Here is a 16,321-nt window from a genome sequence, read left to right as displayed (position 1 = left end):
CTCCCAGCCATATTCTTCTAATTCAGGCTAAGGCATGGTGACCTGCTCCTTCTTCCTCCTTTCCATCTCATCCTTGTAGTCTCTCTGCCATCCCCAAGCCCTCAAACTTTGGCTTCGCCAACCTCTCTTCTGTCTAGACCAGGCTGGAACAACTTTTTTTTTTTTTTTTTTTTTTTAGCCAATCAGGAACAATTTGGGAGGCAAGGTTTACACTGCGTCATTTTGGATAAGTGAAAATTTGCTTGCAGAACAGTAAAGATCTTGGGGTCAAGCAATTAACACAGTAGCTTCAGATCAACCCTAACACCCCAGGATTCATGTGCTGTGTGTTCCCTCTCCATTGCAGAATCACCCCAGTGTGGCTTGCTCCAGGGCCAGAAAGGAGAGCACAGGGAATGCCACTTATGTGTGTGGAATCAACTAGATTACTAGAATCGACTCACCAAAGCAAGTTGGGTGACAGTCATTATCCTGAGAAGTAATGTACCCAGTCAATATCCAGGGCACCTACTCCAAGGAATAGAGAAGGTGGGCAGCAATGCCAGCCTCTGCCAGCAGCTCGTTGTTTGCTGTCCCTGTGCACTGAAACACACCTCCCACAGTGTCCGTCCGGGTCAGTCCTGATCACCATTCGATAGGTTTTCTTAATGCCTGTCCTAGGGGCTTGAAGGGAGGTTACATTTTCGTTGGGGGACTCTGTTCCAGTTCTTCTGAAGGAAGGAGAAGGTTCTTGGAATGCTCAGAATAAGATTATTTTTGTCATTGTTTTACTTTTTGTTTTTTTAAGGAGGGAAAGTTTTGGGGCTGTAGCTTCAGAGGGCTCTCTAGTCGTTGGTTGGCACCGGGCTTGGAACATCATGGAAGCAGGAGTGCGTGGTGGAAATACCCTTCACTTCCTGATAGACAAAAAGGAGGGAAAAGTGATATTTTAAAAATTGTGCGTATGTGTGTTTGTGTGGGTATCTGCGTAGGAGTCCAGTCCCCACAGAAGCTAGCAGAAAGTGTCAGATGCTCTGGAGCTAGAGTGACAGTGAGCTGCCTGACCTGGTCCCAACAAAACCCAGATCCTTGGCAAGAGCAGTGCACACTTTTAACCCTAAGCTATGTCTCCAGTCCATAGGGCTTTATTTATTTATTTATTTTAAGTAAGATTGTATTTTACTTCTTTGAGATTATAACGAAAATGGTCACACTGCAGGTAGAGACAGTAAAGGTGTAGGACAGAGAACCCAAGAACATTCTGAAGCCTGGTTTAGTGGCCTGAATTGTGGCATCTAGCAATCTGTACAAACATACAAGATACGTATGAAAAATACCAATTTCCCCTTTTAAAGTAGTTTTAAGAAAAATAAAAAGCAGGATCTTGGATATTTTGGTTCTTTCCTCTCCTCCCCTGTTGTGTTGTGGTGTTGCGGGCTGGTAGAGCTTGCACAGCGTCTGCAGATGGTGCTGTCAAGTGGGTTGGTTACTCTGCGTATTTGCTGACCACATTTAGATTGTGAGATGGGAAGTGGAGGGTGAAGAGGTCACACTGGTCTTGTGGTTTGGAAGTTTAGTTTTGTCTGTTTTGCCAGATATTCACTCTAAAGATCTTCTGCTTCCTGGTGTCAGCATCTTCCTCATCTTCGGAGCCCTCTCTGCCTATGGCTGCCTCAGGCTCCTCTTCTCCACCTCACCCTTTTAGAATACTCTTTTGCTGACTGGGTGGCTTTGTATGCCCAGGCACAAAATTCCACGGTATGAGATTGCCTAGCTTATACAAGCAATGGAATTTTAAGGGAACATCTGCCTCCCTCTCCCCTAGGAGTACTGAATAGCAGAGTCTGTTCAAGGAGAGAGAGAGAGAGAGAGAGAGAGAGAGAGAGAGAGAGAGAGAGAGAAGAATCGCTGTGTACAAACTTCAGTAAAATCCCTGGCCTCAGAACCTCACATGGGTTCCTCTGGCAGAAGCACGCCTTCTCCTGTGTGGCCTCTCATCAGAGGTGAGTGCAAGAAGTCACATGGTATTTCTCTAGTGTCCACCTACAGTGTCTTTCTGCCCCTCAATTCTGGGGTGTATCTTTTAGATGCTATAGGTTATCCACAAATAAAGACACAGGCTGAGCCCCTGTGGGTCCTTCCGAAGGAACCCCAACTGTGCAGGTGCTCATGGAACCCTGACTCGAGACCCAGCTCTCTGGAATCATCCTCCTGCTTCCATTGTGGCCTTTAAGGTTGTTATTTTCTTGATAGTATATGTGCTGGGGATTTTTAAGTCTATGAATCATATGCTGTCCTAAAGTTTTAGGTAATTTTTACGAGATGATCTGGGGTTTAATTTCACTATGTCATTGGATAGTTAATTTGAAAAAAAGTTTTTAGAACCAGGATGGTGAAACACATCTGTAATCCCAATACAAATTAGGAGGCTGAGGCAGAAGCATCATGAGTTCAAGTTTAGCCTGGGCTAAATAACAAGTCTATCCTCAACAACACCAAATAAATAAAGGAGGTTTCTGAAATGATTTTTATCTTGATGTTAAGCTGCCCATGTCTCAAGTTTGCTCAATAGTAAAAATAAAAACCCATTTATCCAACTACACAACATCCATCTTCTTAAACCACCCTGTACACTCACTTGGTTGTTCTCAGGTTGAAAAATTCTGGACCTGGGTAGGAGGTTGGAGCCATGTGCGGAGTATCATAGGCTTACTGTCATCACGCTGCCCTGCCTCCTAGTAAATGAGAATTCCATGGAGGGACAAACAATACACAAGAGTTTATTACCAAGTCACTGCCTGAGAAGGGACCCAGCATGGCGAGGGTAAAGGAGAAGTGAGCAAGTGCTGCTGTGGTGCTGGATGGAGCCAGGCAGTGGCCGTGGCCCTGACAGTGGGGTCGGGTCCTTTTACTCCTCTCTGGCTCTTCTTTCAGGTCTCTGAAGGAGGGACACCCAGAGCGAGTGGACAGGCAGGGCTAGATCACACTTGCACCCAGAGGTTTCTTCTCATCTGTTTTCTAACGAAGAGGCCATATTGGTGACAGGGAGAAAAAGGAAAGCAGGGTTCAGTGCTCTAGGCCAGCTAGTTCTGGAGCCAACCAGAGCCAATATCAGCCCCACAGGACCACTGACAAAAAGATCCACAGGCCTGGGATAGATGTGGCCTTCTCCAGCTCCCTGGGGTCTTTGGCTAGGAACATTAGTTGGAAACAGGGACCATGTGGGACAGGACAGAAAGGCAATTCTTCCTGGGACTCACATGACGAGCCTCCTTCGACCCTAAGCATTGATGTTTCGTGTGCACAGCACCATTGCCCCAAACACACCGACACAGGGACTCACCGCCTTTGTGAAGCATCTTTTCCAGAAGAAAACACATACAGGGGTGAGAGAGGCCAGAAGCAGCAGCACCCAGACGCCCAAGAGCATTGCCTGGAGGCTCAGGAGCAAGGTCTGGGGACACAGGGAAAAAGACAAGCATGCTGGCGTAACAGCCACGCTCCTGTCCCCCTCTGTCCTCTCTCCTGATGATGGTCATTTTCTAACCCTCATCTCCACATCTACAGCTTCTGGAATGGGGAGGCATCATGGGTCTACAGGATAGAACTCGCCAGAAAGTTATTTCACTTTCCTCAGTATCCTGATTTACCATGTTGGTAACCCTTGCCACACTTGCAATCCTGGGTCACTCCTGGCTTGTGGCTGGTAGTGTTTCTTTCCTAACAGTATGCGACACCCACAGCAGTGCGAACAGTTTCTGGTTTGCTCAGTCCTGCATCTTTAGGAACAATCACCAGGACGAGGGGGAGGGGCACCTACTGCCGATGGCATGCCTTCTCCCACCCATCTTGGTCTGCCTTCCACTGTCTGCACTTGCCTGTCTCCGTGGCCACTTACCCTTAGCATGCTTATGTAGAGTATGCACAAGCTTCTCCTATCAGCTTCTTCAGGAACTGGGGTGCTGACGGGTTTGAACCAGCGATCTGAAGAAGAGTCTTTACAGATATAATTTCCAAGATAGTAATGGAAATGATTGAACCTACGAGCCCCAAGAACAATGGCGGCCACAGCCACGCAGAAATTTGCCAGCACGAGAAGGGTCCTCAATAGGGCCTAGGGAAAAGAGGAGATAGAGGGAGACATCAAAGATTCAGTTTTACCCAGCATGTGTGTGATGGGGTGGGAGGCCTGGCATAGCCTTGAGGCAGAGCCTGGGTCTTGCCTGGTCCTAAACTCACCCAGCAGGTGCCACCCCATTTCTTGTGAAGGAAGGCAACAGCTCCAGCCAGCATAGCCTGGGGAGAGAGTGAACAGAAAGAGTCAGCATAAGACATATGCCCAGTAATCCTCTGCCTCATTTCCCCTGTGCCCGCCATCAATAGTGCCAGCCATGTGGCCTATACCATTCCACCTGCACGCCAGGTGTTCTGCCACATTTGATTGCCAGAGGTGGAGTGACTAACGGTGTGGGGTTATGAGCCTGGAGCACGTTTGTGAGGCTGCAGGGCACTGTTTTAGTGACCCCTAAGCACACATGGCTAAGCCAGGTGTGAACCTTCTTGTCTGTCCCTACAGTCTTCTTTTAAAGTCACGCTAAATCCTTCAGGAAAGTTCCAGGGACCAGAGATAGCGTGGGTCACAGTCCCACATTGTTGGCAAAGCTGTCAATGGAGGATGTGGCTTTAGGTATATTTGGGTCCAGACACTTGTCTTAGCAGCTGTTGGGTTCATGTGACTAGGAGAGAAGAACAGGAAGTCTGGTACAGCCCAGCAGACTCATGGGTCCTGATCCTATTTGGTTATTCTATAACTTATCCATATATTTCTGCTGTTGGATGGGATAGCATGGCTACTTTAATCCCCCCTCTTAGTAAATACATGTTTGTTTGTTTGCTGTTTTGAGAGGGCGGGTCTGTCAGAAAGTTCTCTTTACCCACTGTACTCAACCTAAACAGCCATCATTAGATACAATAGCACTCATCTGTTAGAATCCATTCATGGATTCCCATAGGATGAGCAAAAGGAAGTAGGAGAGCCAGAAGGTAGCTCTTCCTGCCTGACATGTTCCACTTCCCTTGTCTTGAGGCAGGCATTAGAGATAGGCAAGCTGTTAGAGCCTTAACCAGTGATTGCTATTGATGGTGAGGAGAGGCTGCCAGACTGCTGGGAGACTCAGGGGGCAAGAGACAGCGGACCTGAGACTGCCCCTCACCTCCGTCATCTCTACAGGGACCAAACAGGCCTATTTCATGCAGGTCTTGTTTGCCTGGCTCCATACTCTATGATGCCACGGTCAATGATGATAGTGGAAAGGAAGCAAAGAGAGCATCATGCCCGTGCCCTCTGACAGGCTTGACCCTCATGGAGCCACACTCACCACGATCCCAGTCCAGAAAGGGGCGCCCGACATATCCACTACTAAATTCTGGCAGGTGTAGAGGGTTCCACCCAGAACCACACTCAGAATCCCCAGCACTATCTGCACCACCTGGAAGAGAGAGGACACGAGAACATAGCTTTCTAGCAGTGAGGTCCACCCGTTACCCCAACAGTGTGGACTGATTCCTAACAAGATAAAACCAACTCGATGTCTTAGGCATAGAGGCAGGCCAGAGGAAAGTGTGGAAAGCAGGAAAAGGGAAGGCTACTCTCACCCACCCAGGAGGCCACCAGCAGCCTGCTGCTGCTGCCCAGGCTCCGGGCCGAGGCAGATGCTGGAAGCTTTAGCACTGAGCATCCGGCCAGCAGAAGTTTGGCAAGAGCAGATTCCTGATGGATGTGCACGTTAATCTGGGTGGGTTGTGGGGCCTCAGGGTCCACCTCACGGACGTCTGTAGTCTCCATGTCTGTGGACATCATCTGTGAGGGAAGAAAGGAAGAAGGAAAGACTATTTGGCGGTTTTTCAGAGGCTTCTTGGAGTTGGGGAGTTAAGTGGCACAGAAAGGCTGCCGCTGGCTGTGGAGCTGCACTCCTGACCCGTCTTGAGGGTTGTCAGTCAGGGAAGCCTGACGCTGCTGGAGCTCCTTCTTCACCCCACATCTGCACTGGGAGCTCCTGCCGCGGCCTTCACAGGCTTGATGTTTGGATCAAGCAGTGCCCACATGCCTTAGCTCTCCTTCTCAGCCCTGACTGGGTCTCTTCTCTCAGCCTCTTTTATCCAGGGTTCTCTGACGCCACGGCAGAGTCCAAGCCCCTTACACAGCAGGCCCCCTCCAGCTGTCCGCTAAGCTTCTGTTGCGATATCTCTTCCTTATCGGGGGCCTAGGGACCACTTCATTCTCAAGACTCTTTGGATGAATGCTTAGCACCCACTGACCCTGCACACAGGGTTGAGTGGTGGAGATGGGGGCCGCACCTGCCCCTGGAGGCATATCCCAGTGTGCCCATTTGCCTAGCAAGCTTTTATGGCGCCAGACTGGAAGGCTCTGGGTGGACTGGGAAAGGGGCCATGCAGGGGTGAAGGTGGGCTGCCTTACCTGCTTTCCTCTGGGACCAGGGGAGTATGCAGAGGCAAGGCTGCAGGGAGCAGGGCGGAGCTGGGTGGAATTGAGAACTTCAGCGAGGAAGTTCTTGGGTCAGAGCCAGAGGGGAGGGAAGGATGAGTAGACTTCACTGCTTCCTGGCAGGCAGCTGAGACTGAGGGCCCCTTCAGGGGCTTTCCAGCACTCGTTTCCTCACTGGGCACTGGGGGGCTGGAGAAGGTGGGTGAGGTAGGCACAGACATGGGTCTGGCACTGCCAATCCTGTGGAATCCTTTGACAGTGCCTTCTTTTCCGGTTGCATCAGGGCTGGAGCCTTCTGAGCAAGTGTGGGCCTGCGCCACCTTGAATGTATGAGTGGCTCCGTGTCATCTGCACCCTGCTGAAGCAGGCCTGGCCATCTACTGCAGATGGAGCCCCCTCAAGTGGGGCCCTGCGTGTCAGCTACTTGCTGGGAAAATGAGAGACTCCAGGTCAGGCCCCCATCCCTCCCCCATCTTCTTGCTCTCCTTCCTCTTATCTACTGTGGGGTCAACTTTAAGTCAGCTCCTCCCAGACCTCCCGGTCCCAGCCCCACCTCTCTCAGAGAATAGCAGGTGAGACAGGGCCCTCCACAGCCCCAGGGTAGCCCCTCTTGGAGCCCCTTCTTTGGAAGAGTCTCCAAGCCTACACCTCAAGCTTTGCACTGGCCCAAGATGCTTCTTTTCCTTCCATCTCTGCTTTCCAGAGGGACTCTAGAGGCTGAGGCTGGGGAGGAGGACAGGGTCTGGCTTTGCTTTCATAATTTCCAGAGCCTCATACCTGGGTTCTGAAAGTGGGGCCTTTGGGACCACACAGAGGCGGGACGGCTGTCGAGTGAAGACACTGCAGGGCTTCTTTTCTTTGTTCCTGGGTACTGGGAGGAGGACTGTCAGAGAGCCACTTGCCATCTGGAGTAGCGGCAGCAGTGGTGATCACAGAGGTTTCTTGGTGCCTAAGGGTTTAGTTCCTGCTTTGCAGAAGAAGCAAAGGGATTCCAAGTGGCCAGGGCAGGGGTGGTACTAGGGGCCTGGAGGGGGCCAGCATCCAGACCCATGAAGACTAATACTTTATTCCTGACCCCTGGAACTAGAAGGAAAGGCGAGAACCTGGGACCTCCAGTTGTGTTCCTGTGAAGCCTGAGTCTATCACTTTCCCAAAGAGTCACAGGACTCCCGTCCTCTCAGGTGAGTAGAAGTGAAATGTGCGCTGAAGTGTGGGGAAAAGACAAACGAATGCAAAAGGAGGTGATTACTGTAGTGGTTATCAATGTCCAGTAAAAACAGATACTTAAACAGACTGCCCAGTACAGTCACCTGCACAGAATTTCCTTTGGATGGAGGCAACTGATCAGAGGGTCTAACGTGGCCATGACAGTTCTGAACCAGTAACAAGAGAGTCGGGGACCAGGCAGGCATGTGTTAAACTCTATGCTGATTAGAATTACGGCAGCACTGAGGTTGTGATCAGATACCCAAGTAGGGAGAATATGAAGACCTTATGGGTCCAAGGCCCTATGTAAACTCAGGGAAGTGCTTTTAGTCAATGGGAGAAAGATGATGTATTCCACAGTAGAAACTCTTCTTCAGAAATTAATACATGGACCAGCACCATGGGTCCTTGCCTCTGCAGCTGCCAAACTGTGACGTACAGTCCAAAGATTAACTGCATTCAGAATAAAAGTACTAACAGAACAATTATAAAACCAAATTGGAAAGCCCAGGCTAGGGGATTTATTGGAAGAGGGTACTGGGGAATTTTTATTTTTGTTTTTTTTTTTTAGACGGGATCTCATTGTGTTTTCCTGGCTGGACCAGAACTTGCCATGTAGACCAGGCTACTCTCCAAATCATAGAAATCCACCTGCCTCTGCCTCCTGAGTATTGGGATTAAAAGTGTGTGCCACCACACCTGGAGGGAATTTTTCGAAATACACAAGTTTCTATATCTTTGTTGTAGTCATGTTTGCATAAAGACAAATATTTGTCAAACTTCAAGATAAACATTGAAAATTGAGTAATTTTTTTCTTTAAATTAAAACCTATAATGGAATGTGACATCTCTTAGGTAAAACTGAAGGAAGCAGAAGCTGCTGGCACACTGAGGGAGAGAGGAGCACAGCCGCATTCTTGTAGGACACTCCTATACGACAGCCACTAAAAATGCTTTATTCCACCCTGGTTATGATACAAAGGGGTTGGAAGTAACCTGAGTGCTTGTCAGTAGGAGACTGCTCAAATAATAGACACACACACACACACTGGGATATTATGCAGTCATACAAGTGGAAGCTTTTGATAGACAGATCTATATAATGATTCTAAAACATATCAGCACCATGTGGTACAGGATCATGTATGGTAGGTGTCCATTTGTGAAGAAGGGTGAGAAGAATACGTTTTCATACTCTTGTGTATAAAACATGCTACTGCAGTCTCTGCAAGAAACTGGTCATGTCGGTTCCCGTCGAGAAGGAAACTTGACAACTGGGAGAAGATAAATAGGAATATTTTCAAGTTATACGCTTTTTAAAAAATCTTTTGCACTTTTGTGTAGATTTGTGCAGTGTGTGCATGTGTGTTGATACGTGTAGGTACACAGGTATGTGTATACTCATGCGTGTAGAGGCCCAAAACTGGCATTGCATGTTTTGCTTGATTAATCTCCACTTCACTGAGGTGGGCTATCTCAGTTAAGTGCAGAGCTTAGGTAGCCAGCTTGCCCTAAGGATCTTGTCTGGGACAAATAGGAAGCTATCATGCCTGTTGGGCTTTTACATGGATTCTGGGATCTGAGGGCTGGTCTTCAGACTTGCACAGCAAGTTCTTATCCAATGAGCCATCTTTTCAACCTGCTAGTCAACTTTTTAACTAGTAGAAGTATTGTGGTGTGTGTGTGTGTGTGTGTGTGTGTGTGTGAATTCAGCTTCCTTTTTGTCACGCTTACACCCAAACCACGCTGTTCAGGCAGCCTTACATTATTACCATGAATAAAGATATAAGAAAAACAACTTGAAGGAAGGTAGATTTACAGGTTTGCTGGCATGGATTGCTGCTTTGGATGTTTTGAGCTGAGGTCAGTCCATTGCTCTGTGCCCAAGGCCAGGCAGCATATCAGGGTAGAGGGAATGTGTTGCAGAGGCTGCTCACATCAAGGTGGAGAGGAAGGAGAGAGAGAAGGGGAGAGAGAGGAGAGATATGAATATGAGGGGGAATGAGAAGCTCTTTAAAGATACCCATTTGACCTACATCTTCCAACCAGTCCCCACTTCCTAAGTCTCCACAATCTACACCTCAAAAGGACTTTCAGCCAAGACCAAGAACTCAACAGCTGCGTTGAGTCTGTGAGCAACATTGCATAGGAACACACTCACATTCAAACAACAACATTTGTTAATCCTTTGGGGAAGGGGATGAGGGCTTTGCATAGTGAAAGGCTCTAGAAGTGACTTGAATCTCAAATCAGGACCACTATGACATTGGTAGCATCACTCAGAAGATCCTCTTAACCTTGAATCATTAGTTACTCTACTTTACCCTTCCTAGTTCCTGCACTTCATTTATTTCTGTTGTTTTCCCCACCAGGAAAGATGACCCAAACCACAGTGACTGTGAATGGAGTCCAAGTGGCCTCCACACTTCCCCAGAACACTCACATCAACATCCATATCCATCAAAAATCAGCTTTGGAGCAGCTGTTGGAAGCTACTGGCTCCCTCAAGAAGTTTCTCTCCTGTCCTCAGGCCACTGGGTCCTCTAAGGCCAGCCTCTGCCATGGGCAGCTGGGTCTAGGGGTAAGAGTGGAGTGGTCAGTGGGTTAATGAGGTGGGACAGAAGATAACCCTATTATTCTGTTAAATACATTAGGGCAGGGGCAAAGGAAAATGGGCTGAATCCTCAGTGAAGAACATTTAGGGGGAGGTTTTGGAAATATCTCTGCAGGGATTGGATTGAAAGGAATAACCAACCTTCTCTTTGGTGCAGAGAAGGCTGTGTTAGCCAGAGGCTGGGTGATGGGAAAGGGATTGTAAGGTTGTGAGTTCAGTTGTTCCCTTGATTTAGTTCATGGAGGCCAAGGGCTGCAGGTACAAGACAAGACTAACCAAACCCTTCAGGGAGAGCAGAGAGGCTGAGCCACTGCCTGGAACTGTTCCACATGACTAGTGTTAAAGGTAGATCTGAGACATAAGGGCAGAGCATCACACCTGAGGAGCCGTTGACGAAGCATGGCATGGGCTTGGACAGGGAGCGGCAGGATGTGAAAGGATAGGACTTCCGAGGTAAAGGAATGTCAGAAACAAGGCAGCCAGTGCTGTGAAAGTAAAGAGTGCAGGGAAAGAGCCTCAGGGATGATAAGGAGCCATTTTACCCCAAGCCTTGAGTGACAGGGTGAGGAGCTCCGAACCAGCTTCCCTGCATGAGTTTTGAGCACAAACTTGGCTCAGGCTCCCTCAGAGCTCGGAGGAGTTTAGCAGGAAGGATCCAGGCTCTGTACTTATGTGTCAGAGTGGAAGTAATGAGGAGGAGCAGGAATCCATATCTTTTGAGTGGGGTCCCCATAACTTGGGATGGGATAGGTTTGGGGTACCAGGAAGAGAAAAGGCCAGGGGCATACGGAGGCTTAGAGAAGACAATGAGAATCCTGGAAGACAGGAGAGGCTGTCCTTGAGGTGTGGGGCTTGGTACAATTTAATGGAGGAATCCAAGGTGCTGGAAGGACATGCAGAGAGCAGTCAGTGTAGTTGGATTTTCTAAAAAACAAGAACAAAAACAAACAAACAAACAAACAAAAAGCACAGAACACTCATCAGAGTTAGGGCTATCCATGTTTTATTGGGGCTTACACTGATGAGATGAACATAGCCGGGTTGGACTGAGCAGTGGGAGCATCATATGGTAGAAGAGCCTTTTGAAAAGCTCCACGGTACAGGGAAGTAGCCCTTTAAATACCACCTTCTTCACTGCCTGGGATGATTCCTTAAAGAACTTGCCCACAGCTTGAAAGACTGGGGCATATCCCTCAGAGCAGGCTATCTGTAGCCACACCTTTTTCTTAAAAAAGATATTTCATTGGCCTCTCTCTCTTTCTCTCTCTCTCTCCCTCTTTCTCTCTCTCTCTCTCCTTTGAGACAAGATTTTATTTAGTCTAGGCTGCCCGGAATATGTAATCAAGGACGACCGTGAACTTCACCCTTGCTTCCTATTTTCAAATGCTGGGTTTATAGGCATGGGTAACCTCGTCAAGGCTTCTCTGGCCCTGGGGATTGAATCCAAGGGCTCACGGAAGTCTTTGTATTCCCAGCCCCTCAGTCCTACATTCTGTCTACGCAGAGCCCTCCACATTGTGTTTGGATATGAGGAGTTAGGTTGTGGTCAGATGCTGAGGACAGGTGCAGGATTTGACAGGATGATATTCCTGAGGGAGAATGAGATGAAAATGGTAAGAATCGGGATAGAGGGACGATGCTAGGAAAAAGTAATGAAACACAGATAGCCAAAGACTCAGGGGTGGGGGTGGGGTAAAAAAGCAGATCAGTTTGACTCAGTGGATGTTAGAATAGAACCTTCCAGAATCAGAGCTGCAAAGGAGGTCAAAGCAGAGGAAAAGGTGAAGCCAGCTCCCGGGGTTGGAGCTGTGCAGTTATCCTCAGGATGTGAAGGGAGTTGATTTTTTCCCTCTCCTGTCTTGCAGGTGACCCAGATACTGCTGGGGCTAGTGAGCTGTGTTTTTGGAGTGTGTATCTACTTTGGGCCATGGACTGAGCTGTGTGCCTCTGGCTGTGCCTTCTGGTCAGGCTCTGTGGTAAGTAAGGAGCTAGCAAGGAGCTCTGTGGAAGTAACAATTGTCTTAGGGCTGGAGAAAACCTTCCGATGCACTTTTTTTTTTTTTTTTCTAGCAATGTTAGAAAGGGCAGGATATAGGTGACAGTGTCTGCCCATATGCTGCTTTTAGTTTAGTTCTGGGAGCTGTCGGTGAAAGAGTAATGGTAAACCTAGCCAGAAAAGTAAACTGGAGGCCACTGTTTTATTTTTTCTGGCGTTTTCTCTCTTTCCAGGCAATTTTAGCTGGAGTTGGTACTATTGTCCATGAGAAGCGACAGGGAAAACTGTCTGTGAGTCTTGGGCTCCCTCTTTATTAACAGTATTAACACTGTCCATCTACACTCCCCAAAGCATTCCTGTACTTTCCTGCCTTTTATCCTTTAGTTACCAATAAAACGAGTCTTTCCTGGAGGGTGAAGGGGCTTCCTGTCACAGCAGCAGGGGATGATGGGTAGGTTTGAGGCTTGCGGTCCTGTGACCCTGCCACTGATGAACAGCATCTGCATCAGGACCTCTCTCTTCCAGGGCCACGCATCACGCCTGCTCCTCCTGGCCTGCATGGCTACAGCTGTGTCTGCCACTGTTCTGGGTGTGAGAAGCTTAATCTGGCAAAGCAGTGCTTCCTACCATTTCAAGATCAGTTCCGCGTGTGACTTCTTACAACCTGGCAGGGACAGTGAGTACGGAACAGTGAAATTCAGTTATGACTCGGACTGGAGAATGGAGAGGTGCAGAGCATACCTGAACGAGATGATGGTGAGTGAGAATGGAGGTGTGCTTTGCTCATAGGGACTGGAGCCCTGGAGGGCAGGGAAGAAGGCTCTGTGAACTTAGCCCTCATCCTAGGCCTTTGGTTGGGAAGTTGTCATTCAAGCTGGGGGCATCTCTCAGACTTTTCTACAAGAAGATCCCTGACTCAAAGGTGGGATTGGGGTAGACTGTAGGCCACCCTTCTGCCTTTCCTGTTGAATGGCTGTTCTGATTATCTACTTATTGATGGGTAAGAAATCACTCCCAGGTATGGTGGATTTAAAAGCAGTTGTCTGGGGTGGCTGGTTTGAGACACAGTTTACACTCAGGATTTTCTAGGCAGCTGCAGGGAAAGAAAGTGGGGGTGGCCATCCAAGGGCTCACTAGGGCTGGGCACTCACACTGAGGCACTTAGGGGGCAGGCAGATGATGTGGCTTCTGACTGTTGGCCGGTTGCTGAGCTGGGCTGTCAGCCTGAGAACCTAAAGCAGCTTTTTTATGTGCCTCTGGCTTCCCAGAATAGCATCAGGTCCCGGGGGGTGGGGAGTATGACAAGCTTGTCAAGAGGCAGGAATAGTACACCTAAAGAAGCTAGCAAGAAGGAGGACCCTGGGTAAGAGGATCAATCCTCACTCAGAAAGGCAAATGGGATGGACATCGGAAAAAGGAGAACACAGGGAATAGGACAGGAGCCTACCACAGAGGGGCCCTGAGAGACTCTACCCATCAGGGTATCAGAGCAGCTGCTGTGACTCATAGCCAAACTTTGGGCAGAGTGCAGGGGATCTTTGAAAGAAGGGGAGATAGAAAGACTTGAAGGGGACAGGAGCTCCACAAGGAGAGCAACAGAACCAAGAAATCTGGGCAAAGGGGTCTTTTCTGAGACTGATACTCCAAATAAGGACCATCCATGGAGGTATCCTAGAACTCCTGCACAGATGTAGCCCATGGTAGCTCAGTCTCCACGTGGATTCCCTAGTAATGGAAACAGGGACTGTCTCTGATATGAACTCAGTGGCTGGCTCTTTGAACACCTCCCCTTGAGGGGGGAGCAGCCATATCAGGACACAAAGGAAGACAATGCAGCCAGTCCTGATGAGACCTGATAGGCTAGGGTCAGAGGGAAGGGGAGGAGGACCTCCCCTATCAGTGGACTTGGAAAGGGGCATGAGAAGAGATAAGGGAGGAAGGATAGGATTGGGAGGGAATGAGGGAGAGAGCTACAGCTGGGATACAAAGTGAATAAACTATAATTAATAAAATATAAAAATAAACCCTGAAAAAAAAAAGGCAGGAATAGAAGCTACGAGTCCTATGAAGGGCTGCCCATCACCGACATGGTGTCAGTTCCACCAGTCAAGCAAGTGGGTTAGAAGTGGTGGCCACCCCAGTCACTAGCAGATGCCTTGGCGGGAAGTGTCTGCCGGACAGGGTCTACACTGAGCATGGCTTTGGTAAGGCGGTGATGTGAATCAGAGGAGCCAACAATTGACTGAATCTGCGCCTCCTTTGCCTCTAGAACTTGTTCCTAGCATTCTGCACCATGCTCACAGTTGTCTGTATCCTGAATGTTGTTGTGTCTGTGGCTTCCCTGGCACTCAGTCTTCGGAGTATGTGTGGCCGGAGTTCCCAGGCCCTGGTGAGTACTCAGAAAGGGCCTTGCTGGTCAGCATGAGTCTGGGCAGTGAAGAAGGGGGATGAGCACTTGGCCTCAGAAGTCTATTCTCACTCACCCTTCACTGTCTGGGGAGTGTGAGCCCATCTCATGTCCTGGCTGCCTCCTTCTACCTCATGCTTCTCTGTGCCTTCCTTTACTATCATCCCCCACTCTGTCCAGGTTCGTGTCTCACTTCCCCTACTCTTCCTCCTCTTCCTTCTTGCTGGATATGCACTTCCTGCTGTTGCTCCCTGTTCCCCCTTTCCTCTGTTGGTTTCAAGTGCTGAAGCTAACCTCATCCTCATGCTTTTCTTTCATTCATTGATGAAGCTAACTCTGTCCTCACACTTTTCTTCCATTCATTGATGACTCTAACCTCATCCTTATGCTTTTTTTCCATTCATTCATGAAGCTAACCCAGTTCTCATGCTTTCCTTCCATTTATTGATGAAGCTAACCCTGTTTTCATTGCTTTTCTTCCATTCACTGATTTCTTCCTCCTGTTTTACTTTCAGAATGAGGAAGAGACAGAGAAGAAGCTTCTTGGGGGTGATTCAACACCTCCATCTCCCACCAAGGCAAATATCCCTGTCATCCTGTGAGCTGCCTGAGCCCACATGTGTCCCTGTCAGAAACAGGGAGGACAGCAACTGCTCCCAAGGCCTTTCCTGGTCCCACAGCACACAGCTACGTCTGATGTAACCATTATCCAGCCCTCTTTCTCTTCCTCTCTTCCCACTGTCCTCACTCCAATGTTCCTTGATCCATGCATAGCTATTGTGTCATTTTACCCAATGCTGATAAAGCAGAAACAACCAGAGAAAAACCCTCTCACAGAAAGGTGTGGGCTCTTCCTTGATACAGTTGGTGTGCTGGGAAAAGCCATTCCTTGAGCTGGTGTGTGTGGAGACAGAAGAGTGCTGATGGAGAATGGTTGCAGACACATGTTTCTGATGTCACTGACACTCTCCTTCAGGACTCACCCCATTCCACTGTGTAAAGTGAACACGAGTGCTTGGAACTGTCCCAGCCATTGTTTAGTTTTCTTTCCCGATGGTGTGATAAAATACTCTGGCAAAAAACAACGTACAGAGAAAGGGTTTATCTTATAAACCCATCATGGGTGTTTGGGTGGGGGGGGAGAGTCAAAGTGCTGAGAACCTGAAGCAGTTGGTCCAATCACACTCAAGAAATCATGGCTTAGTTGGGCAGGGTGGGTCTTAGTTGTCACTTGTACAGATGTGCAGGCTTCTACCTGTCAAGACCCCAGCCCATGGTGTGGCAGGGGCAGCCCTGGATGACTGGCAAACACTGAAGAGAGGGCTGGTACCATTTCATCAACTTCTGAGGTAGAGTTGGAGATTATAGGTGCTATGTGTTATGACTGCTATGTTACCCTCAAAATCTATGTTTAATGCATAATCCCCAGTGCTTAGAATGTGCATGTTTGGAGATACAGTCTTTTCATGGAAGTGAAATGGGGTCATCAGGATGGTCCAAGTCCAACATGACTAGTGTCCTCAAAGGAAGAGGACATTGTGAAGATACAGGGGGAAGGTAGATTTATTTTTATTTTATTTTATTTTATTTTATTTTATTTTATTTTATTTTATT

At 48.4% G+C, this 16,321-nt stretch overlaps 2 protein-coding genes across 4 annotated transcripts; one reads left to right on the top strand and one right to left on the bottom strand.

Moving 5' to 3' along the window:
- Positions 1-2,733: 2,733 nt before the first annotated feature.
- Positions 2,734-6,612, bottom strand: Tmem176a (transmembrane protein 176A). 2 transcript variants are annotated; one of them, XM_055611853.1, is made up of 7 exons: positions 6,458-6,612; positions 5,639-5,839; positions 5,358-5,468; positions 4,219-4,275; positions 3,878-4,093; positions 3,323-3,433; positions 2,734-2,990 (listed from the first exon to the last, which is right to left on the bottom strand). In XM_055611853.1, exons 2-7 carry the CDS (start codon positions 5,837-5,839, stop codon positions 2,961-2,963), a joined length of 726 nt encoding a protein of 241 aa, XP_055467828.1. In that variant the 5' UTR covers positions 6,458-6,612; the 3' UTR covers positions 2,734-2,960. The 2 variants fall into 2 exon arrangements, with proteins under 2 accessions (XP_055467828.1, XP_055467827.1); XM_055611852.1 differs by having other exon boundaries at positions 2,734-2,997; positions 6,458-6,605.
- A 178-nt stretch (positions 6,613-6,790) lies between these two features.
- Positions 6,791-15,849, top strand: Tmem176b (transmembrane protein 176B). 2 transcript variants are annotated; one of them, XM_055611844.1, is made up of 8 exons: positions 6,791-6,933; positions 7,572-7,665; positions 10,063-10,271; positions 12,170-12,280; positions 12,534-12,590; positions 12,826-13,056; positions 14,570-14,689; positions 15,223-15,849. In XM_055611844.1, exons 1-8 carry the CDS (start codon positions 6,871-6,873, stop codon positions 15,307-15,309), a joined length of 972 nt encoding a protein of 323 aa, XP_055467819.1. In that variant the 5' UTR covers positions 6,791-6,870; the 3' UTR covers positions 15,310-15,849. The 2 variants fall into 2 exon arrangements, with proteins under 2 accessions (XP_055467819.1, XP_055467820.1); XM_055611845.1 differs by lacking the exon at positions 6,791-6,933 and adding an exon at positions 6,948-7,056.
- Positions 15,850-16,321: the final 472 nt, after the last annotated feature.

Source organism: Psammomys obesus, unplaced genomic scaffold (assembly GCF_907164565.1).
Source record: "Psammomys obesus unplaced genomic scaffold, mPsaObe1.curated_primary_1811, whole genome shotgun sequence".
In the NCBI taxonomy this organism is placed as follows: Eukaryota; Metazoa; Chordata; class Mammalia; order Rodentia; family Muridae; genus Psammomys; species Psammomys obesus.
The sequence above is the reverse complement of the archived record's forward strand: the minus strand, read 5'-3'. Positions and strand labels throughout refer to the sequence as shown.

Excerpts from the sequence above, each read along its gene's own strand:
- Tmem176b (XM_055611844.1), top strand. The coding sequence starts at position 6,871 with ATGGAGCCCCCTCAAGTGGGGCCCTGCGTGTCAGCTACTTGCTGGGAA. Across the intron at positions 13,057-14,569 it reads CATACCTGAACGAGATGATG|AACTTGTTCCTAGCATTCTG; the intron begins GTGAGTGAGAAT and ends CTTTGCCTCTAG. Across the intron at positions 14,690-15,222 it reads GCCGGAGTTCCCAGGCCCTG|AATGAGGAAGAGACAGAGAA; the intron begins GTGAGTACTCAG and ends TTTTACTTTCAG.
- Tmem176a (XM_055611852.1), bottom strand. The coding sequence starts at position 5,839 with ATGATGTCCACAGACATGGAGACTACAGACGTCCGTGAGGTGGACCCT. Across the intron at positions 4,276-5,357 it reads CTTTCTGGACTGGGATCGTG|GCTATGCTGGCTGGAGCTGT; the intron begins GTGAGTGTGGCT and ends CTCTCTCCCCAG. Across the intron at positions 2,998-3,322 it reads AAAGATGCTTCACAAAGGCG|AAAACAGATGAGAAGAAACC; the intron begins GTGAGTCCCTGT and ends CCTCTTCGTTAG.